General features: G+C 51.4%; 1 protein-coding gene across 2 annotated transcripts in view; it reads right to left on the minus strand.

Moving 5' to 3' along the window:
• LASP1 (LIM and SH3 protein 1) overlaps window positions 1–17200 on the minus strand; it is a 38529-nt gene that overhangs the window by 7006 nt on the left and 14323 nt on the right. For both annotated transcript variants that reach the window (XM_061174670.1, XM_061174671.1), the window contains exons 3-4: window positions 14665–14749; window positions 7247–7354 (exon numbers count right to left, since the gene is read on the minus strand). In XM_061174670.1, coding sequence (XP_061030653.1) covers window positions 7247–7354; window positions 14665–14749 — 193 coding nt within the window. The remainder of the gene's footprint in view (window positions 1–7246; window positions 7355–14664; window positions 14750–17200) is intronic.

A 17200-nucleotide genomic window follows, 5' to 3' on the forward strand; every position in this document is an offset into this window, starting at 1 on the left:
GATGCCGGGGCCCAGCTACCCCGGCTGACAGCCCACTTCTCTGGGTATGGCTCTGTCTGTATTAGTGAAGGGGTGACTCTCTGAGGAAGAAGGCATGTCTGGGTCCCAGGCCTGGTGCCATCCCCTTTTGTGTCCTACAGACTTAGTCCTTCATCGAGAGCTGCAGCGACCCTCCCACGCCTCATCCCTGGGGTCATGAGCCCTTCACTTGCTCACGTGAGCTTGGAAGAGTCCCGTCCCCTCTGGGCCTGAGTTTCCTCGTCTTAAAAAGAGGTTACGGGGCTTCCCTGGTGGCACAGTGGTTCAGAATCTGCCTGCCAATGCAGGGGACACGGGTTCGAGCCCTGGTCTGGGAAGATCCCACATGCCGCGGAGCAACTAGGCCCGTGAGCCACAATTGCTGAGCCTGCGTGTCTGGAGCCTGTGCTCCGCAACAAGAGAGGCCGCGATAATGAGAGGCCCGTGCACCGCGATGAAGAGTGGCCCCCGCTTGCCACAACTAGAGAAAGCCCTCGCACAGAAACGAAGACCCAACACAGCCATAAATAAATAAATAAATAAAAATTAAAAAAAAAAAACAAAAAAAACCCCTACCTTTAAAAAAAAAAAAAAGAGGTTACGGCACCACCTGCTCCCACGTGGTCTTGAGGCTCCAGACTACCTCTAGGAACCTAGCACTCTAAACTCTAGCACTGAAAGCAAGTATGGACATGTGTGCGTTTCCACAAGTGGCTGATGGGATCCATCTTGCTCCTTAAAAAGCCACCCCACATGCGTAAATATCTATAAAATTAGGGCCAGCTGATCCAGGTGGACAGAGTAGTGGCAGCCTCCCCACCACCGATGCAGGAACCACCTGTTAATCGTAATAGTAATAACCTTGACCTCTGCTCAGCTCTTCACACTGAGTTCTCTGCACATAATCTCCCTTGGCACTGACAATAATCACCCTAAAAAAATAAGTCGGATAGGTACACTTTAATTCCTATTTTACAGAAGTAAATGAGGCTCAGAAGTTAAATGACTTTCATTACTCAGTCAGGGCTGAGGCTGGTGACACAAGGACAAAGCCACAGCTGGACGGGCCCTTTCCCGGGTCAGGGTGACCACATGCCCAAGTCTGCCCCTAGTCCCAGTTCATGTCTTCTGGAATAAATATGAATAGCACTGCCTTTCACTCTCAAAAGGGATGATAATCACAAGGTCACCCTAACTTTGAGAGAAGGGGTGCCTGGCACTGAAGTCAGGAGTTGCAGCACAGAGGGGAAATGGACTGCAAAAAGTGAGGCTGCAGCTCCCTTCTGCCCAGCCCCACCTGATAAAATTTCACTCCTCTCAACTTCCTCTCCCTCCCCTGCCCAACAAGCGAGGAAACTATTATTACTTTGCTGATCAACCTAATGGTTTGAGAAGCAAGGAGGCACCTTAAAGGGTGTTAGCACATTCAAATGGGAAATGAACATTGTTCAGAGGCCAAGGCCCTGTCTGATCCCTCCCTGTTCCAAGCTCAGCAAAGTTCTAATCATCTAAATGCCCTGAAAAGGTGTCACCATAAGCTCAGAAATGTCAGCAGAGCCCTGGTCTAAAAACTGTCCTGGGATCCCATGGAAGGATGCCAGGCTGTAACTGTGCCCATGAGATCCAAGTGCACATGGGTGGAGGGACCCAGGCCTAAGGACCCTCCCCACTCATCCAAGGGCCCTGCCAGCCAGGACTCCAGCATGACTAGTTGAGGGTCCATTCCAAACCTACGAAAAATGCATTTTTTCTGCTAGCTGAGGTTCTGTTTTCTGAACCCCTGCTCTCCTGATTGTGGTGGAAAACAAAGGCCTGACTCCACACTTGCTTCCACATGATTCTACATCATGAGCAAGAAGGGAACATCAGGCTTTGAATGGAAGAGTCAACTCACCAGCCAGGGTCTGTTTTTTTCTAACAGTGTTTCCGTTTGTTGCAGTCCTCTGTGGTGCCCTTATATGTATAACTCATTTCCTTTTCTCAGCCAGCCCAAGAACAATGTAGCACTGTCATCCCCATTTTACAGATGGGGAAACCAACGCTCAGGAGGTAGGTAAGGGGTGGGTGAGTCCTAACATCAGCTCCTAGTTCTCAACCACCATGTTATGCTGTGCTCCCTGTGAGAGACTAACCCGATTTTGTTTTTAAAACAAATGTAAATCTGTGCTCGATTTCATTAGTAATCAGAGAAATGCAAGTGAAAACCATGAGATACCACTACACACAATCAAAATGGCTAAAATGAACAAGTCTAAGGATGTAGAGCCACGGAAACTCTCAACACTGCCGGCGAGAGGGTAAATCAATACCACCGCTCGAAAAGTAGTTCAGCGTTATCTGGTAAGGCTGAAGGAACATACGCTCTGAGATCTGGCAATTCCACTCCACCTTAACACTAGGAAATATGTATGAAGCTGTCCACAGCCATAGAAGCAATCCAAATGACCATCAACACCAGAATCAATATAAGCATTTTAAATGGAATGCTATACAACAACAAAAAAGAACAAACTACAGCTGCATGCAAACATGTACATGATTCTTTAAACCCAATGTTGCCCAAAGGAGGCAAGACACAAAAGAATAGATATGTTCAAAATTGGGAAAAACAAAACTATATTATTCAGAAATGCATAGTTGGGGTGGGAGGGATAAATTAAGAGTTTGAGATACATATACACACTACTAAATATAAAAGAGATAATCAACAAGGACCTACTGTATAGCACAGGGAACTATACTCAATATCTTGTAATAAACTATAAGGGAAAAGAATCTGGGGAAAAAAATATGTATATATAAAACTGAATCACTTCTCTGTACACCTGAAACTAACACAACATTGTAAACCAAGTATACTTCAATTTAAAAACAAGAAAAAAAATTACATACTAAGAAAAGAAAGCATAGCTACATTTTAAAATTGTAAAGAAAAGAACAGCACACGCTTTCAAAAATTAAACTACAGGGTTGTCCAACAAGCCCACCTCCGGGCCATTTGTCTCTGGGGCTAGAATTTTCTTTGACTTTACTATTTACTACTGATTAGGCCTGGCCTATAAGGAATGAAGTTTATTTAAGGACTATAAGCTACTAATTATTTCTGACTGAAAGAAATGCAAAGGATTTCTGCCTGTAGCAAGGCTATCTCCAAAGCTTATGGTTTTGGGTTTTTTAATAAATTTATTTATTTATTTGTTTGTTTTGGCTGTGTTGGGTCTTCGTTGCTGTGCACTGGCTTTCTCTAGTTGCGGAGCAGGGGGCTACTCTTCGTTGCAGTGCGCAGGCTTCTCATTGTGGCTTCTCTTGTTGCAGAGCACGGGCTCTAGGTGCCCGGGCTTTAGTAGTTGTGGCACGTGGGCTCAGTAGTTGTGGCTTGCGGGCTTAGTTGCTCCGCAGCATGTGGGATCTTCCCGGGCCAGGGCTCGAACCCGTGTCCCTTGCATTGGCAGGCAGATTCTTAACCACTGCGCCACCAGGGAAGCCCAAGGCTTATGGTTTTATAGTCCCGGAGGACATTAAATAGTTCTGCAGCTAATGGCAGAGCACTAACTAGTTCTGTATCTAATTATATCCAGTGCTTTCTTTCACAGACTAGGCATCACCTCTGCCTGTCAGATGCTCCAGCTGGTTCCTCATAATTAAGGTAATTATATGATAGGTACTCACTGCATGAGAGTTACATTTTTTGTTGTTGTTTTTTTTAACACTTTGAAAATTCTATTTTGACAGGGGTGCTGTCATGCTCTGCTTCTTGACTTGCATGGTGAGTACACACACAGGTGTTTATGTGTTACACTTCACAGAAAAAGGAAAAGTTAAAAGACCCAAAATTGTATACAGAAAATCAGTATATAAGTAGATATGTAGATAAATAAAAGCTTCTCTGCTTGAAGGCTGTGGCTCCCATATAGGGACCTCAGCAATTAAAGACTCCCGTCCATTACAGCCATCACAGCTGGTGACCAAAGGCCAGGATAAATTTCAGCTCACAGCCTGCGGTCCTGGCCTCTCACCCCTTCAGGTGCCTTTAATGAAGACACAATTACTAAACAAGGTCCTACTGTATAGCATAGAGAACTATATTCAATACCCTATGATAAACCATAATGGAAAAGAATATAAAAAAAAAGAACGTATATATATGTATAACTGAATCACTTTGCTGTTCAGCAGTAATTAACACATTGTAAATCAACTATACTTCAATTTAAAAAAAAAGACACAAATACGCACCACAGATGTCTAACTAGCACCTTGCCCCCTCAGTTTTCCAGACATTCTCAGTACTAGACAATGGCTTAACTTTTCAGCCAAACTTTAGTCCATGTCCCTTCTTTAGCCACAGTGTAGAAAGCAGACAAGTCTGCCTTTAAATTAATAGCAATTGACAATATCACATGCTAAGTGCTTGACATTTTCCTCGCAAATGAGGAGTCATGTGACGTTAACCTGGGAAGTGAGTGACAAGCTACATACAGGAACGCTATTTTGGATACAAAACAAAAGGTGTGGCTCTAAACACCATCTTTCCCAAAACTCTTCTGGAGGAGGGACAAGTTAACAACATGGTTTAAAGTTCCCTGGGGGGTTCTGGGATGTGGCCAGGCCTGGCACCTCTGGTGAACCTTTTTCAGGCTCTTGGTGACGATTCTCAAACTTCAGGTAACCCAGGGAATGTGTTAAAAATGCTGGTTCCTGAAAAAGAAATTTTATTTTCTATCTCTTTAATTTTGTATCTGTATGAGATGATGGCTGTGCCCTAAACTTACTGTGACAATCATTCCATGATGTATGCAAGGCAAATCATTATGCTGGAGAGCTTAAACGTATACAGTGCAGTATGCCAATTATAGCTCAATAAAAATAAAAAGGAACAACAAAAATAATTTTAAAAATAAAATGCTGGTTCCTAAAAAAAGATAGAGAGAAAATGTTGGTTCCTGGGTTCTGCTCCCAGGTGGCCTGGGGAGGAGGCCTGTGAGCCTGCATTTTCAATCAACCTTTGCAAGTGATTCTCGTCCAGCTGTTTGGAGGCCCACGGTTGACAGACTAACTGTACTTGCTAAAACCAAGAGTCTTCCAGCATTGTGGTCACAAGTCACAGTTTCCAGCTAAAGCTGCAAAAGCAGAACCAGGTCAGGCTCAAGTCACCTCCCCCACCTCAGAGCAAAGGACAATCAGCTAATTGCAGCCCTGTGGTTAATGATAAGATGTTATCTCCTCAGGTGTGAGTGTCTTGGCCAGAGTGAGCTCTGTTACCAGGGCTCCTCAGACATTAACACCTCCAATAACTAGTTTGGGGGGGGAGGGGGGAGGGGGGAGGGGGGAGGGGGAGGGGGAGGGGCGGGGGCGGGGTGCGTGCAGGTGCAATAGGCCGTGTGTGAAGTATTCTGGAAGCCTTCCCGAAAGGGAGGCAGGGATGACTGGGCTTGTCTCCCTTCTTCTAAAAGCCCCAGGCTGGAAGCAATGAGTGAATGTGCTGGGGGTTGGGTTGTAGGCGGGGAACAGGTATCCAAGATAAGACAGTCTTCACAATGAAAAGCCAGAGGCTGAAGACCCAAGATTCCAGCTTTGTGAGCCAACTGGGTCTTCCTTCCGTTACCCGTGGCTTCCCCTCCCTCCCATTTTCCATGTGGAGAGCTGAGATCCACACCTTCTTTCCTCCCACTTTACCCTTTGGAGGTCGGGGCACAGACTGGCAGGTAAGCTCTAGGGTGTGAGGTCAGGCCCTGGCTTATAAAGAAGCAACTGAGACAGGCTTTTTTTTTTTCTGGCGGGGGTGGGGGGCAGAGGAGCAGGGGAGCAGGTAGGGATTACAGCCCTCAGAGGCGTCCTAGCCCAAAGGAAGCACTCCATTTCCTCAAGCCATGAATTTCAAGCTGCTGGTCAACAACCTAGTTGCGAAACCCATTTAGTTAAGTCGGCAACCAGCGTCTTTCACAAACTAAAATAGAACAGAAAATATCCGAATGCCCTTTAAGCGGTAAAGCACTCTTTCCTGGAAGTTTTGATTCTGTTTCCCTTAAATAAATCAGCAGGCCTGTTCGGTGGGTCACGATGTGAAATGTATTTCATACTGCAGGTTGCTGTCAAAGCTTAAAAGCCATGGTCTTGGGCATGGCAGGTTCTGATGGCTTGGGCCCTGGCTTCTGACATCCACCTGAGCCACTGCCGGAGTCCACCCTAAGCTCGGTCCAGCCAACTTCTAGAAGGAGTGCCCGACCAAGGAGGTCGGGTGGAGGGCTGAGGGCTGGATGCCGGGTGGACCAGTTAACACACAGGCCCTCTGCAGCCTCTATCCCCAGTCCCTCAGCCCAGTGACACGGGCAACGTGCCAACCCCTTCCTGTTCCAGACATGAAGACAACCGCTTGCCCGGTCCTTTGTAGGACCCTGTGCAACACGGGTCTGCAGCCCACGTCCTGTGCTTGTGGCTCACAGTGGTGCCCCCCCGACCCCACGTTGCCCAAAGCCCCTTAGGCAGCCTTCCCACAGCCCAGAGCCATACAAGCTGCTGGTCTGTGGCTCCACCAAGCAGGGAACTGAGGCCTGTCCCCTGGCCACAGGTGCCATGGGGCGCATCGATCCACTGCCCACTCTCCACACCCAGCCCTGCCATGGCCAGACACTGGTCACCGCCCCGGGCCCAGGAGTGCCAGGCCAGGGGGAGCAGGGCCAGCGGGCAAAACCGGCTGGGGTTTTTACACAGGAAGGAAGAGCAAGCCGAGGTGGGGGAGGAGGCAGAGGGGGGCGGAAATGACTGCAGTGTCAGCACCCAGAGGCAGACAAGGGGGAGGCCGGTCTCTCCCCACCTCTGCCACCCAGTTTTGACCTTTGTGCTCAGACAAAACAGCCAGTCTGGACCCTGGCACTCACCACAGCCGGGGGGTGCGGGGGATTTTTCAGAGAGAGTAAGGGGTACGGGGGGGGGATGATTTAGCATAAAGGCCCTCCCTGTACACCCCCCCAAAAGTCCAGTCCTTTTAAGGTGGAAATACTATGTGGGCAGAGAGTATCAAAGGGGGAATCTGGGGGTGCACAGAGGAAACGCATCTGGGAACCCCAAACCCTTCCCTTCCCTCTGCTCAAGCAGCCGCCAGCCAGGTCCGCCTAGGAGAGCAGGGGCGGCAGAGAACTGGCCTCATGCATCTGCCAGACGGGCGGGGAGGGGATGAGAAGGGAGGGCAGGGCGTCAGTATGGTACCCCAGGGAGCAGGGGAGCTTACGTTACTGATCTGGTCCTGGGTCTTCTTGATCCTCTGGAGTTCGGGTGTGTCTGCCACCACGCTGAAGCCTTTGCCCTTGTTCTTCTCAAACTCCTCCTTGTAACGCACCTGGAGGACCAAAGGGTGGAGAGGGATTGGAGTCGAGGCATGGGGAGCAGAGAGGGCCCCAGCCAGCAGCCACCTCTAAGGCAGCAACGAGCCAGGAGAGAGACCCTGACCAGAAACCCCCCTGCAGTGACATCCACCTCCACGCCCCAACTCAAAGCACAAGCCTTGGCCAAAAAGTATTAGACTAATGATAATAAACCATTAATACGTATTCAGTGTATCCTGAGTGCCAAGCGCTTTACATGAACTATCTCATTTAAGTCTTGCTGTATACTATCATTAGCTCCATTTTACAGACAAGGAAACTGAGCCGCAGAGAGGCAAAGTCCCACGCCCAAGGTCACGCAGCTTAGCAGCACATGTCCAGAGCCACCAGGATGAAACCCTCATCTGCCTGACTCCTGACCCTTCACCACTGGCCCATCCTGCCTGAAAGCTAGAGGAAGAAGGTTCTTTCCAGAGCTCCAAAGACTGGCCCAGCCCTCACCCTAGCCAGGACGTGGCTCTACCCGCCGAAAGCCCGAGGGAGTTGCTAAGTGACCAGCTGAGTGAGGGCTGTACCAAGGGACAAAGTTGGTGCCCAGAAAGGGGGGAGGTAAGACAGCCGCTCGGAAAACTCAATCAATGAGCCTTTGACAGGCCCCGGCGGCTGCCAGGCTGGCTTCTGAGGTCAACGCCACAGGAGGGGATGAAACTGGCGGGGGGAAGACAGCACTTCAGAACGGGTTTCCAAGCTCCGGGGAAGACCCCTACCACACCTCCACTGCCCCCCTCTTTTCTGAGAATTCCATGGAAACCTGAGTACCAGAGGGACTTGAGTCAGACGTCAGAAAGGACTTCCCAAGCACTAAAAGAATTGAAATATGAAAACTATCCTGTCCTTCCCTGGGGGTTTTGAGGAACAGAATGGAAATGCCCCTTGGCTTTCTGAGTGTGCACTGTCCACCTCGGCAGCCAGCTGTTCCAAACCCCACCAGCTGCCTGGATCCCCTCCATGGGGGCTGTACTGTCCTAGAGGCAGGTCAGCCCAGGACATGAGGCCCAGGACCCTGGGAATCTCCAGGCAGCTCCCAGGCGTGGAGTCATCTGGCCACAGGGCCAAGCTGCACCGTGACCCGACTGACAATACATACCTGTCAGTTCCTCTGCACATCCCCCAGGGGCTGGGGTCCCTGTTTGTCTCCCGAGCCCCAGCTTTACCCATCCATGGGGTTCTTGTGCCTAAAAGGTTCCAGAACCTCTTTTGTTCTGATCCAGACTAAAAACAAAGGCCTGGATGTGCTAGTTCCCATCAGACTGGAAGTTAACACGGTGGGTACAGGTACCAACCCACCCCAAGGGCCCAGAATTGCCCAGCATCAGCTCCTCCAGGAAGGCCTGGGCCAGCACAGCAACTCTTAGTGTTGGGGGTAGGGGGGTGGAGAGAACCCTCTGGGAAGGGGCCATCGGAAAGGTAAGAAACTTAGAGTCAAAAATGTGTAGCTCCATACACTAATATGTATAAAATGGATAACTAATAAGAACCTGCTGTATAAAAAAATAAATAAAATAAAATTCAAAAATTCCCAAAAAAAGGTGTAGCTCCAGATGCAGAAGCCCAGATCCAAGGCCTCTGGCCTTGGTTTCCTCACCTATAAGAGAACTGTCATAGGAATCAGTTAAAATATGGGGAGGGGGCTTCCTATCACCAAGCATAGGCAAAGAGCCAGAGGGAGCTGGTATGAACATAGGCTGTCTCCCACCTGCTGAGTGATCTTGGGCAACTGACTTAACCTCTCGGGCCTCAGTTTCCACATCTGTAAAATGCGGCTCATGATAGACCCATTCCAATGAACGGTGTGGATTACAAGACAGTGGCTCTAAAGCAGCAAACACATTGTGGGGCACATAGCAGGGCTCAATGCGTACTGATAAGGGTGGGTGTGAAAGTGCTTTGTCAACCTTAAAGTGCTGAACAAATGCCAGTGCCCCACTCCTTCTTCCTCTACTTCCTGGCCTCTGGAGCATCAGGCCCCTAATCCAGGGGAATAATTGTCATGGCAACACTACAATGACATCAGCTGGTTCCCAGGCTCGGGAACTGCCTCTCCCTCCCTGCTGGGGAGGGTAATTCATTTCACTCCTGGCACAGGCGGCCCAAAGAGGGCAGGGCTGGGCGGAGTGGGGGCAAGAAAGGATGCAGGACTGGCTCAGCATTACTTTGCTGTACGTTCCTGGGCTAGTCAGTCCCCCTCTCTGGGTCCCCTTAGAGGGGCTAGCCAGCTGATCTCTAAAAGCCCTCCCAGCTTTGGAGTTTGTGACCATATTTATTAAGCACCTGCAGGCCCTGACTATGGAGAATCAAGGTGGGGAAGATTCTCCAGGAGGCTGTTTGGAGCTGGAGTGTGTGGCAGAGGTAAAAGGTGGGGAGCCAAGAGCGTGGGGAGGTCCGTGCCTAGAGCCTCGCTCATCACCCAAGCAGGAGTGTTTGCCCTCATCTGGGATGGCTCACCAGGACATGACAGGGGGCTCTAGGAGGGAAGTTACCTGCCCAAGGTCACTCAACCTGCTTTGTTGGTAGATGCAGGATACAACTCAGCACTGCAGCTAGATAACTGCAGCCTGGGTGCTGCCTGGGCCTCCCATCCTGGAAACTCCCAAGGCAGGGCTGGGAATGATGCCTGAGGCCCCTCACGCCTGAACAACCACGGCCCCAAGAAACTCTACTTTTTAATATGTAAATTTATTAATTATTCTCCCAGGATCTATCTTGTTCATCACTATTGTAGCAAACAGTAGGTATAAACATGTGTTTGTTGGATAAATGATGAATGAATTGAATGCAGACATAAAATCTCCAAACAGGCAGCGTAATTTGAAAAATAAAGCAGAAACTAACACACCATTGTAAAGCAATTATACTCCAATAAAGATGTTAAAAAAAAAAAAAAGAACTGCCCTGCTGACCCAACATAAGAGAAAAGATCACGACTTTAAAAAATTTTATTGAAAAAAATATGATACCAACAATTTCCACTTATTATGTGCCTACTATGAGCTGGACCCACATACTGTGTAACCCACCCCCTTCTAACAAAAAAGAAATCGTTTTAAAATTAGACACACACAGGAACTTCCCTGGTGGTGTAGTGGTTGAGAATCCACCTGCCAGCGCAGGGGACACAGGTTCAATCCCTGGTCTGGGAAGATCCCACATGCCGCGGAGCAACTAAGCTCGCGCGCCACAACTACTGAGCCCGCGAGCCACAACTACTGAAGCCCGCGCACACTAGGGCCCATGCTCCTCAACAAGAGAAGCCACCGCAGTGAGAAGTCCGCGCACTGCAACGAAGAGTAGCCCCTGCCCGCCACAACTAGAGAAAGCCCGCACGCAGCAATGAAGACCCAACGCAGCCAGAAAAGATAATAAATAAATTTTAAAAATACACAACATAAAAAAAAAGAGGGATTGTGATGAGTTCATAACATAAATGGAAAAAATAAAATAAAATGTTCCCAGCGAAAAATCAAAAAATAAAAAATAAAAATAAAATTAGACACACACGGATGGGGGAGGAGAGCCAACGAAAAAGGTCGTTCTGGAAGCAATCATCAGAAGGTCTAGTATTCCTCAGCTTTATCATACCCAAGTTCCATCTCCTCTCCTTTCCAGGAGAATAGTAACAGCGAACATTTATTGAGTGCTGATTGTATGTCAGGAACTGTTTTAAATGCCTAATATATACTAACATCCTCACAATAACCTTTAGAGGGAGGTAATCCACACTTTACAGATGAAGGCACTAAGGCTCAGAGAGGTTAAATAACTTGCCCAAGGGCACACAGCTAGTGATGGCAGATCCAGCATTTGACCCTCAGCCAGCTCCAGTAAGAGTGACACAGGTATGCTGCCTGCCTTGCTGGTCACAAGATTCAGGATAAGAGAGTGGGAACCCTGCCAACAGCAGGGCAGAGAATGAGGCTCTGCTACACTCTCCTGTGCCCTGTGGTATGTGCCCTGTGGCATATCCCACGCGCAGCACCATGGACAATGAGGGAAAAATGAAAGAGACCTTTTTCTTGCACTTCTGCCTGGGCTCAGGGGCCCACACCGCCCCAGCTCAGCCCCACCCTAAAGCTGCTGCCTCTCAGCGCAGGGCTGGCGGTGGGAGAGCTGCCAGGCCCGGCCACCAGTGCCCTGCCTCAGCCAGACCTGGGCAGGACCACCCAGAGGGTCATTTCTGGTCAGCTCTGTGGCTGCTGCCCCCACAGGGGAGGCTCCAGGTGTCCCAGACACCCAAAGTACCACTTTGGGAACCAATCTAGAGACAGGAAAACAAAGTTGAAATAGCATGGGCAACTTCCCAGAGACTGAGAAGAGACACACCAACGCAGGCCCAGGAAGGGGCCTGGAAAGAGACCAGCTGACACCCTGGTGGGGTGGGGCAGACGAGGTAGAAGAGGTTCCCACTTCCCTTTCCGTCGGCCACAGGCCACACCTCCTGCCTCCACAGTGGCCAAAGGCACCAGAACCCATCACCGCCCCCAGCCAGGCCCGCTCAGCCCTTCAAGCCTCAGAGCATCGGGCCCAGCCCCCAAACTCTGGGTAACTGGGTTTGCTGTCCCTATTTTACCGGGCAGGAAAAAAAAAAACAACTCTGAGAGGCAAGGGGCCAGACTCAGACCACACAGCTGGGGGGAGGTAGGAGACGGAACCAGGCTTGCAAAGAGGGCAGGACCGGGGTCTCCACCCTCCGCCTATCCCAGCCCCAGCCCCCAGGAGCCCAACTGCAGATTACAGCAGTGGCCTCAATGCAAAGCCCTAACTCACACCCCTCACAGCAGCTCCTCGGCTCCCTCCCTACCCCACAGCCTGGCTCCAAGCCTCTCGGAGCATGCCTGTGGGACCAAAAGCCCTCATCAGAATCACCAGGGCCGCCAAAATGCAGATTCCTGGACCCGCCCAGAACTGCCAAACAGAAGCCCCTTGGGCGGGGCCTAGGACTCTGCATTCTAAAAAGCCCCCCTGTCCCCACTGGTGACTGGTGCATCCTGGGCGTTAGCGCACAGGGCTGGGTGCCACAGCAGGCTGCAGAGGGGCTTGACTTCTGCCTCCGTCACGGGGCTCTGGCAAGGGGCATGGCCTCTCTCACCTGTGTCCCCATCTGCACCACAGGGACAAGAGTTCCTCGTCATCAGGTGGTTGTGAGGATTAAATGAGGTCCTATGAAGGACGCAGTGAGAACCTATGAAGAGTGACTGCCTTTCTCATGATTTCCCCAGCCGGCTCCAGAGCCAGGAGCCCAGGACCCAGGAGGCGAGCAGTGGGCCAGGCCCCTGGGGGACAGGGGGGTCAGAAGAGCCTTCAGACCCTGGGCAGGGGTTGCTTCCTCCTACAGACCCCGCCCCTCAGGGATCAAGTTCCAGGGGCAAAAAGAGCTGCAGCCCAGCTTTTGTGGGACCAACAAAGGCTGAGGGAATTAACAGGGTTTGAATTTCGCCTTCTGAGAGTAGGGGTTTGTGTGTGTGTGTGTGTCCCTTGCTTCTGCCTGAGTGTGTACACACACTCCCACACTCCTCTCAAGCTGTGGGGTGACTACAGGCCACCCCATGGTGCTCTGGTCTGCCTGCCCCACGTAGCGCCTTCCACCTCTCGCCCCAGTAGGCTCCAGACAGGATGCGGAGTCCAGGGCGGTGGTCAGGGCCTGGCTAGGGTCTTCCCTGTGCAGATCAGGCCCAGGCCCCAGCGCTGTCTCAAGCCTACTTCCTGCCAGCTGGGCTACTCAGCCCTCCTCAGCTGGCAAGGCTCTGGTATCCACTCCGGCTCCCCCAGTGACTGTGGCTTTCACACCACAGCGGGGGCGGGGTCTGGGCTGGCAGATGTGAGCTGCTGCTGACATCAGCTTCCTCTACTTGCTCCCCATCACTGTGGGACACACGGGGGGCCTGAACCTCTGGCCTCATCAGGGCTACACGCGGTCAAGGTCACTGTACTCGGGAGTGAAAAAAACAGAGCCCAGACCCTGAGACCTCACTTAGAGTGCATGTCAACAGGCAAAGTCCGGTGCCTCTCAGAGCCTTGGTTCCCTGTCTGACCCCTGGAGTCGGGTCAAGGATAAATGAGGCAAAGTAACTAAAGTGCTTGCTAAGCTGCAAAAGTTCTCACCAGCATGAGGAACTATCGTGTTTATTATCAAGGTAGAGATAGTTTTCCTTAGGGAGTTGGATGGAAAACTGGAAAGAACACAAGTCTCAGAGTTAAACAAATCGGCATTCCAAGTCATCAGCATCTATTTCCTCTTCCGTAAAGTGAGACCGATCCTGCCAACTGCACAGGGCTGTTGTGAGGATTGAACATTAATACGCCCAGAGCACTGAGCACTCCATACATTAACTATTAATACAGTTATTACCTCTACTGCTACATATATGATCTTAGCAAGTCCCTTACTGTCTCTGAGCCTCAGTTTCCTCATCTGCACAATGGGAAAACAGCACCTTCCTCGCAGGATTGCTCGGAGGAGTCAACGAGAGAATGCACGTAGATGGCCCAGGGCTGATTCTCCTTCATGTGACCAGAGAAGTCACATCAAGATCTGGCAGCAGGAGCCCCACTCTGGAGGGATCAGGAGAGATCCCCCTCTGAGGCCCTGGTGGATCCTGCAAGACATTTTCCTGGCCCTGGGCACACTGCCCACTTGGTTACGTTCCCCAAGGGGTCTCTGATGAAGCCCCGCTCTGCCCCACTCCACCCCAGAGTCCAGGCCAGGCTCGTCCCAGAAGCCCTCCCAGACCCCCAGGCAGGGTTAGTCGTTCTGGCCTAAAGGTTCTGGACCTTTTGCTTATTCCTCAGTGTCCCCTGAAGATCGAGTTCTCCCTGGCACAGGAAGCCCACCTCCTCCCCTACTGCAGTGACATGCAGGGCTCCCCACCCAGCAGGCACTCAGGAAAATCAGGCCCAAGGAGACACAGGCAGGACAGGCCCCCTTCGCAGCCTGCCCTCTGAGGGGGGCTGTGAGTGGAGAGGAGGGGGAGGGGACCAGCTTCCTGGAGGAGTGGGCTCTAGGGGTCCCCCACAAAATACCTGAAGCAGAAAAAATCCGACGCCCACACCCCTCCCACCCACTTTAGGTAGGAAGCGGGGTATGCTCTCGCCCACTTCTCTGATCAAGTCAGGAAATGTGAAGTAACTGGGGGTGGGGTGGGGGCATGGAGATTGGTAACGGCTAGGAATTCAGCGCCTTGGCCTTGCTGAGTAACCACAGAAGGAAGGAGCCCTTGCCAAATCCAGGGGTTGCCCCGCCCCCAAGGGCCAGGCCCCGCCCCCTCACCTGACTCTGGAGCTCACTCTGTTGCTTGAGGCGGAGGTTTTCCGGGGTGTCGGCCACCATGGTGAAGGACTGCTTGGGGTAGTGTCTGCAGGACAGAAAAAAAAAAAAGAGTGGGGGTCATTCTGGGGGAAGGGGCGGGAACCTCTGGGCTTCCATTCTCTTATCCTTGGGCGGCCCCTGCCCCTGTCCCAGCATCAGAACCACAGTGCCCATTGCCCATGGCTGAGAGGAGGCAAGCGCTTCTCAGACTCAGCCTGGGCTGAACTGGGAAGACGCATCAGGCCTGAGTGGCTGGCTGGCCACCAAGAACTCCAAAGGGAGGACGTGGGGACACTCTCTAAGGGTTTCAGATCACCCAAGTAATCCATGTCTATTGCACAGTAAGGTCAAGGGGGCCAGGCACCCAGGAGGGCCTAGCCAGGCTGGGAAGAAGATGCTCATGGGGTTAGGACAAAGCTTTCAGCTGAGACCAGAAGTGGAGACCAATGTAGCAGAGGAAGGGCGGGAGGGATACAGAGACAGAAGTAAAGGGGAAAGGGATACACATATCCAGGGGGGCTTCCAGGAAAAGGCAGTGAGACAGAAAAAACACACCCATCCAGAGTGGTGTTTCAAACAGCTAACAAGGTCCAACATAATCGGAGGGTAGATGAGAGATCAACTTGAGGCCGAGAAGAGGTCACCACGGGTGACAGATAAGAACACGGTAACAACAGCTGATGTTTCCCTGTGCTAAGGGTGTACATGCCTTAGTTCATCAACTTCTTACAACTGCCCTATTATCCCCCTTTGACAGATTGGAGAACAGCGGCTTGGAAAGGTTAAACAATGTGGCTAAGGCACACGGCCAGTAACTGGAGGCATCCAGATTTGTACCCAAACGGTCTCCCAGGACCCAACACCCTGAACCAAACCCTCTAATCTCCAGACACAGGACAGACCACGGTCCTGTCCCCCAGAAAGAGGGCTGGCTTGGAGGTAGCACGAACCAGTTCAGCCCTCAGAGTCAAGCCTGCAGGGACCTCCAGGACCACCCGGTCCAACCCCCTCATTTATCCCAGAGGAGGAAGTCGTGTGCTGGCGCCAGGCACTTAGCTGACTTCATAATTATTTATCACATCGGTTTACTGTCTTCTCTTTCCACTGGTTCTCTATGAGGTGAGGGGATTCTTGGTCTTTTCTTCATTGGTTTATTCCAAGCTCCCCAAATAGTACCTGGTGTTCAATAAATATTTGTTGAATAAACGAATGTCCTACCAGGTGTTGAAGCCGAGCCAGGACTAGAACTTGGGTCTCCTCCATTCCCCTGGGTCATCACAAAGTCACCCAGCAAACCAGCTAGAGGAGAGGCAGCCCTGAGTCACTGTGGTCTGTGTGTAGATGCTGGTATGTGAAAGGGCTGGGGGTCTACATAGGCCCCAATGATTTCAGGGACTGGTGGGTGGCTTCTCTGAGCAGGAGCCGAAGGCTGGCCATTCTTAGCTCTGGCTGGCCACACCCCACCACAACTATGACCACTAGCCGATGCCAGACTCACAGGCTGTCCCCAGGTAAGAGATGGATCGCCATCTTCCAGACAGCCAGGTTGGCTGATGTGCCCTGGAACTGGACAACAGCAGCCCTCCACCTCTGTGTGTTTCACCAGGCCTGGCATGTTTTCCAGCTGCCCGGCCCATCCTGAGCGAGAGCTATTGGTAATCACACACAAACTTCCCCGTGCCAAGGGCAGGACTCGGGGGCTGGAGAACTCAACTAAATGGTGGTGGGGAGGGTGGGAGGTGGCTAGAAAGAGCACAGTGCTGGGTGCTGCCCTGCCACTGTCTCACAGGGTGACTGGCAAATCGTTTTTCCCTCTGAGCTAACTTCATCATCTTGGACCTAGAATCACAAAAGGTGATTGTAGCTGTGCCCCAACTCCTAGCCTGCACTGCCCCGCCTGAGTCCTGCCTCCCAGATCAGCCCAGGCCCATGGCTCCCCGAGCAGAGGGAAGAGCAAGGCAAGAGACTAAAAAGCAAATACAGCTGCCTGCAGCCGGCAACAGAAATGTCCCGTAGATGAATGTGGGGCTAAGGCTGTCGGTCCAGTCCCAGGCTTGGCCCAGCTCCGCAAAGCCAGGGCCACCTACAGCTGAGGTGCTCCATTCAAAATCCCTGAGCAGTTCCAGGAAAAGGGAGGATCAACTGGGAGTCTGTTCCTGGAGACTAGAAAGAGAACAGCAGGAGGGATCTAAGTAAGATCTCCAGCAGAACTGGCAGGCCCTGAGGTCCTAGGAGGGAGGGCTTTGGAGATGACCCTCCCACCAAATCAGAGCCATTATGAAGGTGTCAAGGGGTGGGCAGTGTGGTGAGGAGAGTGTCTGTAAGTCGGGGCTCATGAGCACAGGAGGGAGGTTAGGTCCTGAAGCAGGGGGATGGAGAAGACCTTCAGGGCAGCTCTGACCCAGAGCTTGAAGGGTCAGTTCTGAGATGGTGGCTCTGGTTAGCACTTGGTGGGGAAGGGTGTCTGGCAGACTCAGAAAACACATATGCACAGGAG

Source organism: Eubalaena glacialis, chromosome 19, assembly GCF_028564815.1.
Source record: "Eubalaena glacialis isolate mEubGla1 chromosome 19, mEubGla1.1.hap2.+ XY, whole genome shotgun sequence".
NCBI lineage: Eukaryota > Metazoa > Chordata > Mammalia > Artiodactyla > Balaenidae > Eubalaena > Eubalaena glacialis.